Source organism: Melanerpes formicivorus, unplaced genomic scaffold (assembly GCF_026170545.1).
Source record: "Melanerpes formicivorus ecotype bairdi unplaced genomic scaffold, bMelFor1.0.p_v2 SCAF_165, whole genome shotgun sequence".
Taxonomy (NCBI): domain Eukaryota; kingdom Metazoa; phylum Chordata; class Aves; order Piciformes; family Picidae; genus Melanerpes; species Melanerpes formicivorus.
In genome coordinates, this window is record NW_027142517.1 from 516,949 (window position 1) to 540,093 (window position 23,145).

Sequence of the window (23,145 nt, forward strand, 5' to 3'; positions counted from 1 at the left end):
CTGATTAAAAAAAAATTAAATATCAAAATAATTACAGGTCTTTCAGTGTTAACTTTTTAAGAGGAAATTGGTATACTCTAAGACTGTGTTTCTTGGATGGTACTTAAAACCTGCAGTAGAACTTTTCTACTCAAAACTTCACTTTGAACAAAACATAAAAGCATCCTCTTAATGAAGGAGAGACATCATGGTCAAAAGTACTATTTTAGAGTATTTTTACTACAACTGATTCTGCATACATTCTTCATACAAGCTTTCAAGTATGCAAAATTAATTCTACTAGTCACTCATGATACTGCTTTAGAATAAACAGCAGTAACTTCTTCAGTGTCCTTGAAATACAACAACAGATTCATTATCCCTTTCTGTTCAGGTTTCTTTCACATTGTCAGTAACTGAATTAACTGGTAAATTGCCTACCATATCCCAAGAAGTAGCAACTAGGCTTACCTTCTTTCACAGTAATCGATAGCACAGATGCACTGCTTAAGCCCTGCTGGTCTTTCACGGTCAATCTGAAGCGATAGGTGCCAACCTGGAGACCTGTCACAGTCGCTATTGCTTTGTCGCTGTTTTCCATCTGCACAGAGCTGGGGCCACTGAAATGAAACATCTTAGAAAAACAATCCTGCACAGCCAGCTACATTCTTCTTCCAGCAGCACTGCTCATGCCATCTGCCTTCATGTGTATTTTACTTCTACAAGCTCTAAGTTCACTATTACAAGCACTGATAGTTAAAGACCCATAAGATATGAATTTAGTTTACAGAATTCATAAATCACACCAAGAATTCATAAAGCACCCAAGGATCACATATCCAGTTATTAGTACAAGTAAAAATGCACCCCAGAAGTTCAACCTCTTGGTTGTGCTATTTCATGGGAGCATGCATCTGTTGTTGCTCTAAGAGCAACTGACAACGTGTACAAGAAGCCAGTAAATTGTTTCCTCTACCATGGATATGACAGTTGCATGAGCTAATACCTCGTCCTTCTATTAAGTATCAGTTTGCTTTGCACATAAGCATACAAACTTTTGTAAAACATTTTCAAATCACCATTCAAGCGTGCTTTAGTCACCTCCTACTGAAAGCTCAGGCTAAACTTGTCAATTTGCTTTATTATTTAATGAACAAGGGACTGAGAAAGCCCAGTTCTAAGCACTGATGGAAAACCCCTGTACATTACAGAGAGCACTTCACTTGCTTTGTAACAGGAGACATGGAAATTCCAGTAACTTTCTCTTACCTTTCTAACAGTAAGGCTCAAACTGATACATTGCAAAACATAGGCAGAGGTTGCCTAATCATTCCAAGCTGAACTTAAAAACTCCTGTCTCATCCTATTACCACCTGAACAAGAAAATCGTCAATGAAGTTCTCAAACAGTGAGAATAGCAACACCATTGCATAAGAGGGTGCTGGGACCCAAATCAGCTTTCTCTTTGTTCTCTATTTTACTGAAGATTAGTAAAATCTCTATGTACCTGACATTTTCCCACTGATAGAACACAATGCCTTGGTCATCTTGGCTTTTGCTTCCATCCAGGATAGTACTTTCTACCGGGAAGGTCAATTCCTTGTCAGGTCCAGTCACTGCTACTGGAGGACTGTTATTTTCTGTAGAAAACAATATTTAACACATGATATGCCTGGAGAAGAGGAGGCTCAGGGGAGATCTTATTGCTCTCTACAACTACCTGAAAGGAGGTTGTAGACAGGTGGGGGTTGGTCTCTTCTCCCAGGCAACCAGCACCAGAACAAGAGGACACAGTCTCAAGCTGTGCCAGGGAAAGATTAGGCTCAACATGAGGAGAAAGTTCTTCACAGAGAGAGTAATTGGCCACTGGAATGGGCTGCCCAGGGAAGTAGTGAAGTCACCATCCCTGGAGGTGTTAAAAAAAGGATTGGATGTGGCACTTGAAACCATGGTTTAGTTAGTCATGTGGTGTTTGCCCTCTACAACTACCTGAAAGGTGGTTGTAGCCAGGAAGGGGTTGGCCTCTTCTCCCAGGCAACCAGCACCAGAATAAGGGGACACAGTCTCAAGCTGTGCCAGGGGAGGTTTAGACTCGAGGTGAGGAGAAAGTTCTTCACCGAGCGAGTCGTTCGTCAATGGAATGTGCTGCCCAGGGAGGTGGTGGAGTCGCCGTCCCTGGAGGTGTTCAAGAGGAGATGGGACGTGGCACTTGGTGCCATGGTCTAGTCATGAGGTCTGTGTTGATAGGTTGGACTTGATGATCCTCGAGGTCTCTTCCAACCTTAGTTATACTGTGACACTGTGCTGGGGGATAGGTTGGACTTGATGATCTCTGAGGTCTTTTCCAACCTTGTTGATTCTCTGAGTCTATATTTGTTAGGCAGTCACTTGCAAGGACTGCCAATCAGAGGGGAGATTTAACACAGAATACTGCATTGCGGATTTGATATCTTGACTCAAATGTGCACAAGCCAGCAGAAGATACTAGGTGGGAGAGACAAACTCTGCCATAAACCAACTATCACAGCAAGTACTTCCCTTTTTCACAGTTGTACCTGAAGGCACAGTCATGCTCCAGAAAATCTGCAACACATTCAATGCATTGTATAAAATGTTTTATAACAAGAGGGGTAGGGTATTCCATTGGTTCCATCACTGCATCCCTTTCAAAACCACCCACAGGAATATGGCTGTTTGTCCTTGAAGAATGATTAATACAGTATCACAGTATCACAGTATAACTTAGGTTGGAAAGGACCTCGAGGATCATCGAGTCCAACCTATCAACACAGACCCTATGACTAGACCATGGCACCAAGTGCCACATCCAATCTCCTCTTGAACGCCTCCAGGGACGGTGACTCCACCACCTCCCTGAATACAGCATTAGGAATGGTTCCAGGTACTAAAATCCAACCAGCTACACTAGAAAGCTCACAGGCATCACTTTTTAGTCCCATCATTGTGTTTTAAGGGTAGAAATTTGAATTGAATTTGAATTGAATTGTATTTGAAAAAAATGCAGTGAATTTTTGAGTGGCTATGACAAGGCAGAGAAGAAGACAAGGAAACATTAGTCTCCATTCTGTTCAGCACTGTACTCAGGTCTCCTGCTTCCCTTTACTGAAGGGCCAGGATGAGCTGTACCTTTAGTTATTGCAAGTTAGCAGACATTCTGTCCATGCAAAGTGACAGAAATTACAACTCGGTGAGAACCTTTGTTACACAACAAAGAAGTCTACTAAAATTAGGTCATTAACCAGTAATTAAAAGGAGGAAAGCAATTAAGAGATGTGTCTCATTATTAATTACTATCAACATACATGGAAGCAGAAAAGGCACTTTTCTAAAAGAGAACAAACTACATTGTTCTGTAATGGTTCAGGTATCCTACTGAGATTTAGTGAGTAACAGAACTATGGGGAATAAAAACCACAGTGGGCCAGTTATTTTGCGGCTCAAGGTCAGCACAATGCCACTAAGTTAATGCAAATTTAGAGCCTTTGAGGATTTAGTGCAGAAACATATAACCTCTTATTCTATTTTCAACATCTGCTTTTGTGGCATGGTGAAACTGGCAATGCTATCATTTTCCTGGGTATTTATTTACCCTGAGACCTGACTTCAGCAATAGCATCTTTCTAGCTCCATATTAGAATGGGTTTAAAAGGCACTACACCACATGCTGTACTTCAATTCATGTTCTTGATTCCCACAGTACATGTCCACTGTAAAGTTTGCCCAGAAGGGGTCATCTACAAAAAGATATGTAATAAGCAACAACAGGAAGATAAAACACTGCCATGTGGTGGAATGAGAGACTTTCAGAGAGGCAGAAAAAGCCAGTTTTGATGTAATAGGCCAACACATTACCAAAAAACCCCAGTCAAACAAACTAAAAAACCAAACCAAATAAAATAAAACAAAAACCAATCTCATGACACCTGGACTTGTTCACTCAGCTCCCACATCTATACAAATGTCTGAAAGATACAGCTTTTGAAAATCCCCCGCTTGACACTTTTCCCTAGAAAGTGCAATGCAGTTCTAGTGAGAATTTAAACCTCACAACGACTCTTGAAGAGCTGCAAAACAGTAAGAGAACTGAGCAAAGCACTGACTGATGCTTTGAACAGTTGTCCAAAATAGACTTTGCAGGATATCAAACTCAAGAACTACATTTTAGCTTTGAGAAGTACACTCAAATACACCTCTCTGAAGGTTGCCTACACAATCAAGCCAGTGTGAGCCCTCAGGATGACCACCTGAGCTTTCCACAATTCTACAGTTGTTTTAACTGTTTCCTTTGACAGAAGATGGAGGTGGAAGAGTCTCTGATGCAGGGATGCCAGACATTCAGATTGAGGCATTCAAGGGCAGTGCTGAGGCATCAGGCTGGCCCACCCTTGAGGTACCCAGACGTGCCTGCCGCTGACTTACCAGGCTGTACGATCAGCGTGACCTCAGCTGTGGAGCGCTGCCTTGCAGAGTCTGTGACAGTCAGCTGAAAGGTGTAATCCCCTTCCTGCATTGCAGATAACTGGAGGTACGGCGTCCGCACTCCCTACACGGCATTTACGAAGACAGAGCGTGAGATGAAACAAAACCACTCATGGATTACGAAAGGTCTTACAGAACAAACGTGGAGGAAAAAAATACAAAGTGTTTTAATTCATAAGTACAGCGTACTGAGCAAGTTGAAGCACCTTGTAGACAAAGAGGAGACTTACACTGGTGCACAGACAGATGTCACATATTCGCTATTGCAAATCTCCCTACCAATCCTGGTTTATTCCAACCTGGTTTATTCTATGTATTCTATTCTATGTTTAGTTGTCAGGTGGTGTTGGGTCATAGGTTGGACTTGATGATCTCTGAGGTCTTTTCCAACCTGGTTGATTCTGTGATCTCCAATCCAGAAAATACACATAGACAATAAACCTTCATTTCTTATGTTTAGTGTAACTGCTGCATTGTTTCTGAACCCAAAAAAATCTGAAATGCATAGGACATTAACTTTCATAACCAGAAAATTAAACACTGATGGAAATGAATGCAGTTTATTCCATTTCCTTAGGGATATTTTAGAAACAAACTTCACGACATTCTTTAACTTGCATAAAAGTTGTTAAACACAAAACTAAGCTTGACTTGATCCCAAACAGATAGGCTTATGGAAAAAAAACACATTCAACAAGGTAACTCTGTCCAGCAGAGTTATACTCTTCCAGCAGTATTAGTTGACATCTCTATAAGCTCCTAAGTGGCTGGGCCCAGCCTTTTCCTAATGAAATGAATATTTGTGGCATCTCTCAGATGAGGAATAATAAATCACAATACAATTAGGTTGTTCTTTTATTTTTTTGCAATAAAGATGATGATGACAACTAAGGAACTTGATAAATGATTTACTAACCAGCAAGGTACTTGTTGAAGTGCACTCTAACCATGGATACCACATAACACACCTGAGGCCAGAATCCTCAGCTTCAGGGACATGAGGAAGATTACTAGACATTTGAAAAGAAACTCTTAATTGCTCTTGTATTTCCACATTAAATACTCAAGAATCCATTAGAAACCTCAAGCAGTTGTTCCCTCCATTCAGGAAGGTTGCTTTAAGTTTGAACATCTCTTGAGAACTACAGGTTCAGGTTGCACAAATGCTTTTTGGAAAGTGTTTTGTCTTGGTACATGAACAGAAATAAGCCTTCTGCTCTAAACCCCTCAATTGTTTTGTAAGTCTCTACAACATATGCTTGCATCAGTGTATTACTACTTCCCTGAACAGAAAGTGATCTCTACAACTCTGAAAGTCTAAAGCATTTGCAATATAGCAGAAATCAGGTTTCTTATAAAAGATAGCTTCTAAGTTTCAGCTGGCTTCATTACATTCACTACCTCAACTGCCCCCAGAGCTACAAGAACCTCTAAATTAATGAGTGTAGAGTGTGATGAATTTCTTTTAGATTTTGTCAGCTATAAAAGACAAACAAACCAAAACCAGAACAAAAGCCCAAAGCCATGAAAATGAGAAAATAAATTCAGTTAGCCTTCATAGCAAACCTGTGTTTTGATGAGCACAGTGATTTCACCACAGAGTATGGTTGTATAACACTTGCAAAAGTCCTGTCATCTTTTGACTCAAAAAAGTAAGTTTCTGTTTGAGTCCTACTTTCTCTGAGAGAATACCTTACAGGAAAATCCTCACTACCCCTATGCACTCCCAAAAAGCATTCAACATGTCAGAAGGTGAAAACCTGTGTAGCAGGCTCTACAGTCCAAGGACAGACATTGTAAAAGCTAAGTCTTTACAATTTACTGGGAAGCAAAAAACAGCACAAATCAGAAACGGTCACATGGAATGGAAAAAACATATTGAGGAGAAATTAAAAGTAGTATCTAAAGTAAGAGTGGAATGCATCAGAGAGGAACAAAAAACCCTAAAACCACTAATAGAAAAGAGTAACAGTAGTTACTTTGGTATGTCTTTGCTCATGTTAGAGGCAAAGATCAAAGAGCTTTCCAATCCTCTGGAAGGAGAAATGGACATACCTGCATTGCTACAACCTTGCCTTTGCTTTTAGGACTGAGTGACCACTCATAGCTGACAATTTCATGGTCATCACTGCTCTGATTTCCGTTCAGGGTGATGAAGTTCTGGGGCAAGGTGACTGCTTGATTAGGTCCTGCATTAGCAATAGGTGGGTAGTCCACTGGTTTGTTGACAGTCAGAGATGCAATGGTGGAATTGGCTGCTCCATCTGAGTCAATCACTGTGAGTCTTCAAAAGGAAAAATAATATTGGAAATATGTTAAGATGAACTTCTTCCAAGTCCTACATTCAAAGGTTAAATTTGCTGGCACCAGCACCACTGACTAGATTATATGACTTTTTTCCTCAGAAATAGGTATGCCTCAACTAAGGTAGGAAACATGTAAGAAGAGCCTAGCTATTCTGGATCACAGATAAAACTCTTTTCCTGCAGTCAATGGTAACTTCAGTAATTTCAACTGTAAATTGCTCAGTAAAAACAGAGGGATTGCATTCATCATAGTGGAACAGCCACTGGAATGTGCTGCCTGGGGAGGTGGTGGAGTCACCATCATTGGAGGTGTTTAGAAGGAGCCTTGATGGGGTGCTTGGTTGCATGGTTTAGTTGATTAGGTAGTGTTGGATGATGGGTTGGACGTGATGATCTTGAAGGTCTCTTCCAACCTGGTTTATTCTATTCTATTCTACATCCACATCCAAAACTACCCCAGATGCCCAGAAGCTCTGCTTCTAGCACAGACATAGTTCCCAACTTCCTTGTAGCACACAATTGCTAATTTTAAAATTGAGCTGAATTATCAGCAAAGATTTTTGAAGATGTCAAGTCACAAAACCCAAAATGTACAAGTTTTGGGAAAATCCAAACCACTACTGCCTCTCAGGAACACAAGGCTACATTGTCCTAAAATGAGACTGCTGCCGACAGCGAAAAATGATGAAAGCCTGTCCTCCACAATGAGCTAACCGACGACATTCCAAATTCACCTCTCATGAAAACTGCATGTATCTGGGTGGTGGGCTGGGCTTGGAATGGGCTGCCCAGGGAGGTGGTGGAGTCACCATCACTGGAGGTGTTTAGGAAGAGCCTGGATGGGGTGCTTGGTGCCACAGGTTAGTTGATTAGTGTTGGATGATAGGTTGGACTCCACGATCTCAAAGGTCTTTTCCAACCTGGTTAATCGCATTCTATTCTATTCCCCCCCCCCAACATTAAATTTTGCCAGACCAGCTCAGCTGGAAGTAAATGAAAGCTGTATTTACAAGCAAAAGTACAATCTACAATGAAATGCAATGAATATGTAGAAAATACACAGTATTTGCCATGGGTTAGCTGTTTGGGTGGGTTGGATTGGTTGATGGGTTGGACATGATGATCTTGAAGGTCTCTTCCAACCTGGTTTGGTTTATTCTAATAAAGGTTATTCTAATAAAGGTTTATTTACACTATTTACAAATAATAAACAGCACAAGCACTCCCTTGGTCAAAGACCAGGGGAAGCTACTAGCTTCTCCCTCTGGCCTCAGCAATGCATAAACATGGCAAAATAGCAGCAAGGCAAAAGATTATGTGAAGAACAGAATGACTCATTAAAATCAGCACACAACAATGCCTTGCAAAGATCAGTCTCCCAATACTGTTCTGTCTGCCACCACTCTTCAGGGGATGACTTTCACAGCCTGACTGCAGACTTTCACATCAGGGCTCTTGCCAGCTTCAAAGATGGAAAAAAATAAAGTCAAAAATAAAAGTTCTGTCACAGCTACTGCTGGGAGTGGGAGGCATTTAATTACTGCTATCTTGTTTTGCATATCTTTGTGCTGTAAAACATCACTACACCCTATCACAGAATCACTGCATCCATTTATTAATAAACACCTCCATATGTCTCTCCACTGTGCAAAATGAAGAGTAACAGAATGCAAGACAAAAAGTGGGTTTTCGTTTGAGGAGGTACATGTGAGCATGAAGAGAAAAAAGCATTTAGCTGACATCACAGAAACAGTTAAAACCCCAAAGGAAAGCTTCTGTGCAGGTACCTGAAAGTGTAGTTTCCAGGAACAAGGTTAGACAAGTGCAGGACAGCTGTGTCAGCAGATGCCTTCTGCTCCCTCAAAGGACCTTTAATTTCCTCCCAGTGGTAGCTCACTATCTTCATATCATCTATACTTTCTACATTCAGTAAAGAAGAACACATTAGCTTCTTGTAGCAATTTCTGGAATTAATCCTACTAAAGTCTTTCACGCACTAATGCCTAACTGCTTTCAATTATCTTTTCAAGCATACTCAAACATGGTTCATGCACCACAGGTGTGAAACCACAGATTCCAAATTACATTTGGTATGGTTTATTTTGACAAAAAAAATTTCTTCACATACACACAAATAAAACCCAATATCCAGCTCTGCACATTCTCAGTAATTATGAATCTAATTACGACATCTCATCATACCTATGTGACAGCTCTCTATCATGGCCCAAGCTGTTCTGGCACCAGAAGTCTTTTGGAAAGGACAGGAAGAAGTTTTAAGAGTAGCAGCTTTTTGGATGCAGCAGCCTCTAACACACTCCATCTCAGTCCCCAAGTAGAAGGTTACATTTTATCACTTTATTCAAATAATTTATAACTGGACTCAAATCACCCCAAACAGGAGCCCCTCTTACAAGAAGGATATGGATGTGCTGGAAGGTGTCCAGAGAAGGGCCAGGAGGATGCTCAGAGGGCTGAAGCACCTCTACTATGAGGACAGACTGAAGGAGTTGGGGCTGTTCAGTCTGCAGAAGAGAAGGCTCCAAGGTGACCTAATTGTGGCCTTCCAGTATCTGAAGGGGGCCTACAAGAAGGCTGGGGAGGGACATCTCAGGATCTCAGGTAGTGATAGGACTAGGGGGAATGGAATGAAGTTGGAAGTGGGGAGATTCAGGCTGGACGTGAGGAGGAGGTTCTTCACCATGAGAGTGGTGAAGCCCTGGAATGGGTTGTCCAGGGAGGTGGTTGAGGCCCCATCCCTGGAGGTGTTTAAGAGCAGGCTGGACGAGGCTCTGTCCAGCCTGATCTAGTGTGGGGTGTCCCTGCCCATGGCAGGGGGGTTGGAACTAGATGATCCTTGTGGTCCCTTCCAACCCTGACTGATACTATGAACTCCTAAGCAGAGTGATAAGGAATTTTACTTGTAATTGGCAAACAACAATGACATTGAAACTGTATACTACAAATACAGGCTATAAACACAGAATGGTTCGGTACATACGACTGCCATCAATGAAGGTAGAAGTTGTAGGCAAAGAAATCTCTTGTGCTTTGGGTGAAGCAATGGCAACAGGTGGCTGGTTAACTCTGATTGCTATGAGAAAGACAGGGGAAAAAAAAAAAAGAGGTAAAAAAAAAAAGGTTGTGAAACCCCAGGCAAAAGAAACCTGTTCACTCTACAGATCAACATCCTCAGTGATTTAAATCTATGATTGACAGCTTCGCATCACCTGCTGTCCTCTTTGGACAGTGCACTGATGCATCAGTCTCTCAATGTAGTCACTTCTAGCTGGTGCAATTTAGATCAGATGTGTGCACTGTAACTTGCAGGTAGGGCCAGTTCAACACCTAATTGATCCCAGGGGAGAAGGAGAACATAAAAGGTTGCAAGGCCTTGCCTGAGGAGGTACAATATCCTAGAGCACCTAACACTGTGATCACCTTTTAATGTTTTCCAGGCACTGAAATATGACACATCTCTACATGACTGGATGCCCTTGACAGACAGTAACAGACAGACTGTTAGATAAGCAACTCCTGGAATTAAAGAAATTAATTTCAGTATTTTGGCCAACTAATTTACCTGGTTTGACTGTGACATTTACAAAACCTTCACCAAAGGCATTTTCACCAGAAACTGTCACTTTGAAGGCATAAAGTCCCACTGATAACTGAGACAAACACACACAAAAAGAAAATCGGGTTACATGACAAGTTGTACAAAAGCAGCATGCATAAATCTGCCAATCATACTATAAAGAGGGAAAAAAGATGGATATCTTAAACAAAGAACTCCTTTTATGAATACATACATGAAAGGCTAGTAATCACTGCACAAAAGTGAGGAATACAAAGCAAACACGGAGGAATTTTCACTCTGTCTTGGAAAATTATTAGATTACCTAAAAAAGACACTTCTAATATAGCAAATATTTAATGATACAGGAAAAAAAAGAGACTCAGTCTTTCAAACTCTTTGAATCAGTGTGCTCATCCCCACAGATTAGAATCCTGTGAAAGGACCACAGAAATGCAATGAGCTCACTTACATGAGAGAGCTTCAAGGTCTGGCTGTGCCTGCGCTCCATTTCACCACCATAGTCAGCAGGGTGACTGATTAAGCTCCATTCGTAAGTGTAGGCTGTTTCTAAGAGCAGTAACACAGCATAAGAGTAATCAGCTTTGCCTTCAAGGTAAGCCCAGGAAACAGACAAATCAAGTTCACCATTTGTCAGATAAAATACTACAGTAAGAAATCATGACTGCTACCGTTTAAGCCTGCAAAATGAAGCAGTATGAACACACATTGAACTTCCACTTGGTAAAGCAGCAAGGATGTTGTGGACTTCACCAACCATAAGGTTCTTCACAAAAAACAGAATCACACAAATGGATGTGTTTTGCAGAGCAACCTATGAAACATGTATTCTTTGCTGCTGTAGTTCAGAAGCCAGTAGCTTTAAGGTAAATGCTGCATTCAAGACCTACTTTTCCCACTAGAAGAAAACCCAGAGAAATGATAAGCTTTCTATTGAACCATCTGGCTAATAAATTCAGGTTCTGAAAAAAAACAGTCACTTAAAAATATTTCAATCTTTAAAATACAAAGGAGGAAGTCTGCTCTGCAGATGGAGCTACAAAAAAGGTAGGAGGAGGAGATGAGAATGACTAAGGTACAGATGTTCACATAACCCAGGGCTTGTCTGCATTTGAAGGCTGGTAGTGTGTACATCTTCTTGCATGCTAAGGCCATTCAACTCACCTGTAGGTGGTGGTGGGACAACAAAGGCATTCAGTTCAACTTCATTTTTGGGTAGCATCACTTGTATGTTATCTCCAGCAGACACAACAAGTTCTTTCACTGTATCTACGACAGAATACATACACTATGTTTTAACAGATGGGATGGATAGACATTTATTATCTTCAGATATTTGTAATGGATTAAGTAAAATCTGATAAACACCCTGCAGTAGATAAATAACAAAAATTGATTCCTCAATATATAACCAAATAATAAACTATTACAATTGTGACTATTGTTCCTTCACTTTTTACCCAACCAAAATTTTCTTCTTCTCCAAATATTATTTCCCTGACTTATAGAAAGGAATGGAATGGAATAAGCCAGGTTGGAAGAGACCTTCAAGGTCATCGTCTCCAACCCATCATCCAACACCATCTAATCAACTAAACCATGGCACCAAGCACCCCACCAAGTCTCCTCCTAAAGAGAAAAGCATTCTGATTATCCCTGTATATTACAAGTAACGTGGCTCCACATAAAAAAAATTACACACTTTTCTCAGTAGCTGAATGGAAGTGCAGGAACTGAAAAATACACAATTACAGAAGACAAAACCAAGCCATCTGCACCAGAACAAACCTCATTGAAGCAACATAGTCTATACCAGAGCTCTGATATCAGGCCTTCTTTCACCAAGAAGCACGATTTCTATGTCTGTGTGGCTCTTGTGAGACAAATCTCAATGCCCAGCCCAGCACCCCTTTCAAAAATTCCATTTGGATACATGAAAGGTATATGAGGCTATTCTCAGCAGAGCTGAGCATTCAATTTGTTCACCACCCAGCAACACCCTCCCATTCCTCTTCTGTGAAAAATCCTTTTCCAAAAATGCCAAAGTTCACAAATCCAGTCTCCAGCAGTAGCTTCAGGAAAGGTTCCCATTAGATCTGTATTTAAAAGGTTTTAAGTGTATTTCTCTTGATATTAGGACCCTACAGAGCAAAGGTTCTCCAAAAGCAACACTGACTAGCATCTAAACATCCAGCTTAAACTCTGAATAGATTAGCAAGATGCTGCTCAGCAGTGGCAACTGACAGGTCTAAAAGTGGACAATGTGTGGAAGCACATTGAGAGCACACTTCCTGTCACTGATACTTAAATGCATCCAAGGCTCAATAATTGCTCATGGGAGTTACTCCAGGCACCACTGGAAGTTTGTAGCTTGACCTCCACAGGAGATGAGAACAAAATAGCTAGATGAGGGTGATGACTAAATGAGAGAAAGAGGGACTGTCTTCAAGACTTCTAAGCCAGCAGGGCTGAGAATACACAAACATCCTTGCATAAAGCAGTATTTACAGTGAATTCAGAACAAACTTCCCTTCAGCTTCTTCCAAGACCCGTTTTGAGGCCTCTTCAACCTCCTCCTGTGAAGGAGGAGGAGGAGCTGCCTAGTCAGCATTCAGTGGTAATGATGACCCATTGCCTTAGAGAGGGATCTCTTGCAGCTCATCTCTCCTGATACCTCCCACTGCTATCCTGTCTGCAGCTTAGCAGAGGATGCCAAGAATGTCCCAAAACAGATTTGGTCTGCCAGGAGCAAGAGTTTTAGCTCTCCATATCCCTCAGTATATCAGGAGTGCAGACTTGTGCTTCTCTGCATTTTGTGGCCCTTCCAACACTTTGTCAGGGTGCACAAGATGATGAGAAACCTAGCAGAAGAAAGGAGATACTCTAACATACACACGGAATTTAACACAACTGCAGAGGACATCATGGTTGAACATGTCATCTTCAAAATAAAAACTTCTGGTATTTCCAACCAAGTATTAAAATCAACCCATTTTTTAAAAGGCTCTTAATCTCTGCTTTTTACTTTACTGTATTTGTTTTGAGTTATAGTTTCCCATTAATGATGGATTTGGTCAGAGTTTTGCCTCTAAAGTAACTGGCTAAGGGTTTTGGAGTTTGCACTGTTACTGTAGGTCTCCAGACTTCAAGAAGAATGATGTTACATCTGGATAAAGAGTAAATTCATAACTAACAACACAGACTGGAAGCTTGATATCCCTACCTGCTATCCAACCTGCAGGTAACCCATCAGATCTCTGGCTATGTTGAAGCATTACCTGCTTTAGCAGCAGCAGTGGGTGCTGTGAATTGCTGTATGAGCTCAGATGGCACAGTACTAGTGGGAAGCAGCGTGATCCCACCTTCAGTGGCATTCTCAGGGGCCATAGTGGGAGTCTGGGTTTTCTCTGACACACCTGGGGAGAAATCCAGTTTGCCTGCAGAAGGGGAAGGTGTAGCAGCCTGAAAAATCAATTATAGGGAAAGAGTTGACACAAGTGAACCATTTTTCACATTTCTAGATTTAGAAGGATGCTGGCTTTTAAATAGCACGTAGGGTGAACCCACTGACTTCACAGATCCACAGACTGCGCTGGTTTGGAAGGGACCATCAAAGGTCATCTTGTCCAACCTCCCCTGCAGTGGACATGGGAGCCTCCTCCTAGATCAGGTTGCCCAGGGACTCATCAAGTCTGATATTGAATGTCTCCAGGAACACAGCTTCAACCACACCCATCTCACTGTAAAGAACTTCTTGTGTCTAACCTCCATCTACCCGGCTCTAGTTTAAAACCATTGCCTCTCATCATATCATTACAAGCCATTCTAAACAGTCCTTCCCCAGCTTTTCTCTAGGTCCATTTCTGATATTAAAATGTAGTTATAAGGTCTTCCTGGTGCCTTCTCTTCTCTAGGCTGGACAATCTCAATCCTTTCCACCTGTCTTCATAGGAGAGGTGCTCCAGACCTCCTATCATCCTTGTGGCACTCCTCTGGACTCACTCCAGCAAGTCTATGTCTTCCTTGTGTTGGGGGTCCCATAGGTGGACACTGTACTCCAAGTGAGGCCTTACTTGCTACTAAGAGATTTTATTCATATACAGAATATCTGTCAAGGAAAGACTGTTTGGTTTTGGGTTTTGTTGGTGGTGGTTGGTTTTGTAAGAAATGCTAATCATTTTTGAAGTTTCAGATGCAAAAGGGTGTGAGCTACGGTTATCAGAATGAGGTAACCTGGAATACAACTAAAACCATCAGTTCCCAAACCCAATAAAGAACAGTGTGAAGGTTTAAATATACCTTTAAAAGCCAGTGACAGTCTGTGTGATGAGTATTACTGCCTTCATGCTGTACACACATGAGCATAACAGAATTGCTGTGTTTTATTACATCTGCTCAGACCAGAACTTGCTCATGTTTTCTTATTTCCTCATCACTACTAAAACACCTTAAATCTCTCTACTCAGTACTGGGCCCATCTAGGAGACTGCCAACACAAGGGGGACATAGACCTGCTGAAGCAGGTCCAGAGGAGGGCCACAAAGATTATCAGAGGGTTGGAGCACCAATCTGATGAAGAGAGGCTGAAAGCATTGAGGTTGTTCAGCCTGCAGAAGAGAAGGCTCTGGGGATACCTTATAGCTACATTTCAGTACCTGAAAGGGACTTACAGGAAAGCTGGGGAAGGACTGTTTAAAAGGGCTTGTGATAGGATGAGCAGCAATGGTTTTAAACTGAAGCAGGGTAGATTTAGGTTAGACATAAGGAGGAACTTCCATTAACTTCTAATGAGTCCCCAGAGGTCAGAAGGAAATATTGTAACACTATTAACACCAGGTCCAAGTCCATTTATCTATACGCCTCTAAGGAAACTCCACAGTGTCCCAAAAGGAGCTCTGCTCCTTATTACCTGATAGAAAAGAGTTCTTTAGCAATTCATCTGGCTATTAAAACAATCCTCTCCCCTTCAGCCTTTCCTAACACTGTAGCAGGACTGTATGTTATTTGAGTGTTAAGGTTACATTCCAAAGCAACAACCTAATCTGATCTGAAAACCAAAATAATTACAAGGTGGCTGACCATACTCTGCCTGCTTCCTGAAGGGCAAACATACCTCTTTTGGCAAAGCATCAGCAGGTTGTGCAAGCAGTTGAACAGCGGCTTCACTTTCAAATGTCTTCCCAGGGAATGGTGTAATCTCTGGGAGGGATGACAACCTCTCTACGGAGTGCTCAGTCACAGAGTTCAGCTCAGAGATGGTTTTATTCAGAAGTCTTTCCACCTTCTCAGCAGCCCCTTTCTTTGCAGCAAAGTCTTCCTGGTTTTCTCTATCATCACCCATGGAAGAGTTAAAGCCGTTGTCACCTGCCACCATCAGGCCCCACTCGGCATAATCTGTGCTCTCTTTCTGCCCATGTTTGATGTTCACCTGAAAGGGGTCCTGCTCCAACTCTTTATAATCATCAATATATTCAGGTATCTCCTCAAGGCTAGGATCTTTGCCGAGCAGAGACAGCTCCTTCAGGCTACTTACCTCAGATGGCTCAATCTGGAGCCCCACAGAGTGAACCATGCTTGGGATCACTTGCCCAAATCCCAGTAATGAGGCTGGCCTCTGAGAAGGCCTCAGCACAAAAGTAAGGTAGGACTTTACAGTGTCAATTTTTTTAGGTTCACAGTTCTCTTTGCGCTGGCAGTTGACGATGTAACAGCGTCGTTCAAACATCCAGGACAAGTCACAAGCAGAGAGGTCACAACACGCGGCGATGCAGTCGGACAGCGACACAGCGTGAGGAACTCGCACGATTTTAGTGGTTTCTAAGTTGGGTGAGATTACAGCACCTGAGTACGTGGCTCCTTCTCTGCACTGCTCACAACTGAAACCTGAAACAACACCACTGGATGTAAGACACAACACACTACAACCAAGCCATGATATAGTTTACAGTGACCAAAAATGGCTCATCACAGGAGACCAAGATAAAGAGAGTTGGTACCCTGCTTCAAGAAGCTCATTTCCTTTCACTAACAACTCCACTACTTTTGAAATTCTTTTTCAGCATGTCCCTTTGCAGAAGTGTTTGTACCTGGGAGGATTTTTCAGTGCAGGATCTTGATAGGTTTTGCAAAGTACCTCTTACTCCCTTGCCAATAGAAACACAGAGAGATGAAAGTGAATTGCCAGTACTTAAGAACAAAGGAGGGAACACAAAAAGATAGAGAGGTACCTCCATCACCCCCATAGCACAGCGAGCAAAACAAGTTTTTAAAACAGAAGTCTCAAGATCACAGTATCACAGTATAACTTAGGTTGGAAAGGACCTCGAGGATCATCGAGTCCACTTGCTTTATATTTCATTTGCACCTGCATACACACTCCAGGGGCACTTGTTTCACTCTGTGTGACTTGGACACACAAGAAACAAATTCCTACCTGTTATTGCCCATAGTACCAGGCAGAGAACATCAAGTTCAAATGCCATGCTGCAACAGGAAGGCAGTGGACAACTGCTTCTCCAACCAGCTCTATGGAAATTACAGGTCTTAAGTTGGTTTCCTCTAATATTGTTTAGTATCCTGCTGTGGCCACAAAGCACTGCAACAAACAGCACAGGAAAAAATTGATCAGCTCTAAGCATTCATTAGAATGTCACAATAGATTCCATAGACAGCTTAAATGCAGGCTTTATTGTTACTTTCTGGCTTCTTGATGGATGACATTAGGCAAGCTGAAGACACAGAACACATTACCTACCTGGAAATCTCATTCTCTGGAGATGCAGAAATTGGTCTTCTTACCTCAAATTCCACAAATCTGCAGGACCCTGGGTTAGCTCTGACTTTAAACAGAAACTAGCAGGTATCTTTAACTGAGGAATCACAGCCAGTATTACAAAATCACCATGGTTGGAAAAGACCTTTAAGATCAACAGGTCCAACTATTATCTAACTGCTAGGGCCACTATTACACCACACCCTTTAGTCTGTGCTAAAATCCATGAGGTGTTAAGTCAGCTCTTTAGACAGCCCTCAAGCTATTCTCTCCCAGCCATCAAGGTAATGCAAGCAGGCGCTTCTGAAGGGAGACTTAGTATCCTGAATTGCCAGGATACTGAATTCTCCAAATAAAGCAGCCTAAGCAACAAATAGGTCTACTAAAGAACAGGTAGTTCCAAGCAACATTATACTTATGCAAGGAAAAAACTTGTTTAACCAATCACACAACTCCCACCACATAAAAGATCCCAAGTAAATGCATGACTAAAAATGACCTCTCTCAATGAAAACACAGGCAGTTTTCTATGATGGAAGACCATCTATCTTTGTTCCCTCGCAAAAGGAAGAAGGTAGTTGCTTACTCATGCTACTCTTCCTAAGGCTGACTGAACAGAACTAGAAACCCTAGCTGCTCAGCAGACGGACTTCTCTCCGAGGAAGGATCTCTTGTGGATGGCATGTCCGTACAGCACAAGAGCATCCAGACCATGCCTGGCAGCTTGTACTTTTGTGACTGACCAATAAATCCCTACAACAGAAGAACACTCAGAGGAAATGAGCAAGGACAACAGGCCCAGGGAATAAAGTAGGGTGTGACTGAGCACAGCTTTTGCAAATCAGACAGCTATATTATCTGGCTTGCGCTGGATCAGCTCTGGCAGAGCAATCGGTAAAGTCACAGAAGGGCAAAAGGTCACCTGCCTACTCCCAGCCTCTAACTACAAAGCCAACAGGGATGACACCAGGAGCTGCATAGGACAGGGCATACTCCTGCCGTACTTCCAACACAGGCCCCTGAGACATCCTAAACTGCTGCACAAAGAGGGTTCCTTGCCTGTGCCAGTCACACCACTGCTCCAACCACGTGACTGCACAAAAGGCTGCAGAAGCAAGCCACAAGCTCCTTTCAGATTGGCTCAGGCAGAGCCATAAGGGACACCGCAAGCAGGTGCAAAGCTCAGCTGCATAGTCCTGCCCACTTGACTTCCCAGTCAAGTGGGACTTCACCAGGAGCTGAACAGGCCAAGGCCTGCTCCTGCCCTACCTGCCACCCATTCCCATGAAATAGGCTAAACTGCTGTGCAAAGATGGCTCCTGCCCAAGACTTATCACCAACATGGTCACCTGTAACATCACAAAGAGCTGCAGAAGCCAACCACAGGCTCCTGTCAGACCAGTTCAGGCCAGTGGGGGCATCACAAGCAGGGGAAAAGGCCAGCTTCATACCCCTGGCATCTCAACTACCATGCTTACAGGAGCAACACCACTAGATGAACAGGCCCCAGCTCTGACTCAGGCCCCTGAAACACCCTCGATCGCTGCACAAACTGGGTAGTGTCACAGGATCATAGGATGGTAGGGGTTGTAACTCCTCACCCCTCATCTACCAAGTCAGACTTCCATACTGAAATAACAAGAAGCTGGTCAAGCATGACCTTCCCTTGGTGAATCTATCTTGGTTCTCAGTTATGAAGGCAGTGATCTCCAGTTGAAAACAGTATCTTAAGCCTTCACAGCTGAACCCACTAGCATATACCTGCCCATGCTGATCATCTGCACACTTATTCTAATACATTACTGAAAGTGATTATGAACATGACAAACAATTTATAAACTTCACCTTCTGGGATAGCTTCTGTTGCTTTTGAGAATAAGAACAGAGAAACAGATAGAATGGACAACCTCAAACAACACCTCAAATACCTCAGCAGACTGAGAAGAAGGGAAGGTATTATTGCAGTAAGAACATAATTTCACACAGTCTTTTTATTATTTCTATGGAAATCTGTCTACATTTGCCAAATTTGGTAGCCACCAAAAACTGTGACTTGCAGAAGAGCTTATTGCTAAAACTCAAGGTTCCTGAGACACTGTGCATTTGCTTTAACCTTCAGTCATTCCAAAAGCACTAAATGGACCAGGTGCCTAAGAGGGTCTTTCAGCTAGTTAGCCCAATGAAAAATACACCAAGCTCAGCAGCAGAGTATCACAAGGTCAGAATTAACCCTGATATGAGGGCCAGAAAAATAGTTTTATTTATTTGTTAGGCCTTTTTCCTCCACAAGGCCAAACCTACTACTCTTTGCCACTACAAGGAGACAAATAGCAGCTTCTTTATTCTACCAAAGAGTTGACTGAGGAGTACACGTAATTACTTCCAGCAACACTAAGACATCACACAAATCATCTTGATTTTTGCAGCATTACTTCTCCTGAATTCAGGAACACAAATACTTGTAGCAAACAGCTGTGGGTTTATTTGTTGTTTATATTAAAAAAATAAGTTACTGAAACTGCAAAATGCCAAAGTTTGGACTGCAAGCATGATGTCCATTGCACCTTGGCCTATCACTGGGCACCAGTGAAAAGAGTCTGGCCCTTTCTTTGTGACACCCAACCTTCAGATATTGATAGACTGTGATCAGATGCCCTCTCAGTCTTTTCCTCTCCAGACTAACCAGCCCCTGGGCTCTCAGCCTTTCCTCACCAGACAGATGTTCCTGTCCCTTAATCCCCCTTGTGCCCCTGTACTCAGTACTGGTTAGGCCACACCTTGAGTGCTGTGTCCAGTTCTGGGGCCCTCAGTTTAAGAAGGATATTGAGACTCTTGAATGTGTCCAGAGAAGGGCAACAAGGCTTGGCAGAGGTCTTGAGCACAAGCCCTAGGAGGAGGGGCTGAGGGAGCTGGGATTGCTTAGCCTGGAGAAGAGGCTCAGGGGAGACCTTATTGCTCTCTACAACTCCCTGAAGGGAGGTGTAGCCAGGAGGGGGGTTGGTCTCTTCTGCCAGACAACCACCACCAGAACAAGAGGACACAGTCTCAAGCTATGCCAGGGGAAGTTTAGGCTGGAGGTGAGCAGAGAGTTCTTCCCAGAAAGAGTAACTGGCCATTGGAATGGACTGCCCAGGGAGGTGGGGGAGTCACCGTCCCTGGAGGTGTTCAAAAAAGGATTGGACATGGCACTCGAAGCCATGGTTTAGTTAATCATGAGGTGTTGGGTGACAGGTTGGACTTGATGATCTCTGAGGTCTTTTCCAACCTTATTGATTCTATGATTCTATGTTCACCGAATCCTTACAGGACACACCATGTAAGCATACAGCTAGTACACAAAAGCAGAACTGTGTCCTCCCATGCTTCTAAGTTGCTATATACCTATTGATGTATAATTTCCACATAACAAAAGCCCATTCACTGCAAAAATAGCTTGTATTTCCTTGTATTAGGCTCAGGCTCAGAAACTAAGCACAAGCAGTCACAATTCAGTGCACAGCTTCTGATCCACTGATGAGAATTTAATTACCAACACCACTGCAGTGTACGCTGCATGATACCATATGGTTCCCCACAAGTGCAAGTTTCATCACACAAACACAGGAGACATCAAGATTTAAGAAGGTGGCCAGACAGGAGATTCTAGTAGTTAAAAACAAGTAAGGCTGCAAGATTAATTTTCTAGATGAACCTCTATCCTACACTGAAATCACAAAGCCTGTTATGTTTTTGTAACAAGTACAAGCAGACAGCATTGCTGGTAATGACTTCAGAATTTCTTGTCTCTGTCTGACTTGGCTTTGGAATGTCTTGGCTCATGCCTGACTTGTACTGTCATCTAGGTGAGGAATGGCAGCCATGATTTAAACAAAAAAAAAAAAAAAAGAAGAAGAATTCAAATTAGTCATTTCATCAGCTATTGTACCTGCATTAATACCTGAGTCAGTTAGTTAATAACTGAGCATTAATAGTGTATTAATACTGAAGAAAGAAAAAGAGAACTAAGTGTCAGTAGCATTTGTCCCATTTAACACAGTAAAACTCAGGATGTGTACAGACATTACTAGTTCTAATATTAACAGGTACTCTATGCACACAGTTCAAAACATCCACAGGTTAGCCTGAATACAGCAGATGTGGAAGGTATCACAACGCCATGAACACAATGGTGATGAAACAACAAATTGGCTATTTGACAACACCTTGCCCTGTTACACTGGATGGACTACATGCTCCACTAGTTCCACTGGTCCCCACTGATCTGTTAACTGCTAAGTGACACCAACTGGTCAAATAAAAACAAAACAGCAGCACATAATGGAAAGTGTAATTTGATTCTACAAGATTTAAGTAGCCTTTATTACACTTCCTGTGGAGGAAGCAAACAGTGGAAATCCGACAAGTGAAATGCTTAGTAGGAGTGCGTGGTGTCAAAAATTATTCAGAGGGAAGGAAAAACCATTTTAAACCACCAGTGAATGGTGGAACTGGTCTGCTGAGAATTTACACCATTGTTAGTGTAAGGATTTTCAACATATTATGGCATACAATAAGAAGTGGAAAAAGGTCCAAAAAGTTCAGGATTTGCAGCTTTGCAATAGAGGCATTTGTATAGCACTGAGTTCAGTCAGACCAGCAGGGAGGGGACACTCATGAAGCAACAACTAACCTCTGTAGAGTTAGTAGCATGGAGTAAGATCATTAAACATCCATGAGCCCTGCACTCTCCGCTGACAGACCAAGGCCATTGCTATATATCCTCTCAGAAGAGAGACAAACTACTGGACAATTACTCTAAAGAAAAAACAAAACCAAAACCACAACAAAGTACCCTTTAAGCAATTTCAACCAGAGCAGAACAGGTTACCAGCAGGTAGTTAAGTTCCTACCACTTCTGTAAAAGGCATTGAAGCCAGAGAAAGCAAAACTGCAATTTGAACTTCTACAGCAGCCCACATTACTCCATCAGTGCAGTCTGCAGAAAGTGAAGGCTATGTGGAAAAAAATGTAGAAGCACATGCAAAGACAGTTGAAAAAATCTTTGTTTGATCTCAAAATGCAAGTTCACAGAAATCTTCCTTAACTCTGCTGTCCAGCAAACTGCTTGTTTTAAACAGATAAAGCACACACATGCACACACACTTCACTAAGAAGCAAACATCAAAGCACATTTTGTTTCTTTAAAATTCATCTATATTTAACCACTGGAACCCTCTGTAACATGCAGAAGGGTTAATAAATGGTATAGAGGACAGGTTTATTAAGAAAAATGCTGTAGGACAGGAAGCAAGCACTAAACTGCTCCTTCCCCAAGGTTAACCAACTGAAAAAGGGGATCAGGCTACCCACACTCACATTAACTCTAAGGGTTAGAGCTCCTATGTGCTCAGGATGAAGTCCCATCATCCTGAAAAACACTCAACAGTCATACCCTGGCACCATTCAGAAAGATATCAGGTACTTAAATGAAAAAGCAACTGCATCTGCAGTTAAATTAAATTATATGTTTGTGCTGAAAGACACTTTGTGACAGGAATTGAAAGATAATTGCCTGACAGTAAAGACTTTCCCTGTGGGTACATTACAGTGGTTCTGTGCTTCCTCTACAGCACTGCAATTGGAGACTGCTGGATAGACAGCACTTGATAACAATTCCACCTGTAAGCACCAATTTCCTACTAAGGATCTACATTTAGATTTAATACCACTAGCAAACATAAAGCATAATCACATGCTTTCTCAAACAGACTACAAGTTTATCATGAGACTATGCATGGGCAAGATCAGAAGGGCCAAAGCCAAACTGGAAATTAATCTTTCTTAAGCCATCAAAGACAAGAATAAATGCTTCTACAGAGTCACAGAATGTTAGGGATTGGAAGAGACCTCCAGAGATCATCAGGTCCAAGCCCCCTGCCAGATCACCTAGTGCAGGTCACACAGAAACACACCCAGGAAGTTTTTGAAAGTCTCCAGAGAAGACAACTCCA

General features: G+C 42.2%; 1 protein-coding gene across 1 annotated transcript in view; it reads right to left on the reverse strand.

Moving 5' to 3' along the window:
- Positions 1 to 23,145, reverse strand: part of KIAA0319 (KIAA0319 ortholog) — a 42,090-nt gene that overhangs the window by 15,305 nt on the left and 3,640 nt on the right. Inside the window, exons 2-13 of the mRNA XM_068169142.1 lie at positions 16,817 to 16,978; positions 15,497 to 16,266; positions 13,662 to 13,845; positions 11,548 to 11,652; positions 10,835 to 10,932; positions 10,369 to 10,456; positions 9,787 to 9,879; positions 8,573 to 8,705; positions 6,535 to 6,763; positions 4,420 to 4,543; positions 1,487 to 1,619; positions 451 to 599 (exon numbers count right to left, since the gene is read on the reverse strand). Coding sequence (XP_068025243.1) covers positions 451 to 599; positions 1,487 to 1,619; positions 4,420 to 4,543; positions 6,535 to 6,763; positions 8,573 to 8,705; positions 9,787 to 9,879; positions 10,369 to 10,456; positions 10,835 to 10,932; positions 11,548 to 11,652; positions 13,662 to 13,845; positions 15,497 to 16,266; positions 16,817 to 16,865 — 2,155 coding nt within the window. The 5' untranslated portion in view covers positions 16,866 to 16,978. The remainder of the gene's footprint in view (positions 1 to 450; positions 600 to 1,486; positions 1,620 to 4,419; positions 4,544 to 6,534; positions 6,764 to 8,572; positions 8,706 to 9,786; positions 9,880 to 10,368; positions 10,457 to 10,834; positions 10,933 to 11,547; positions 11,653 to 13,661; positions 13,846 to 15,496; positions 16,267 to 16,816; positions 16,979 to 23,145) is intronic.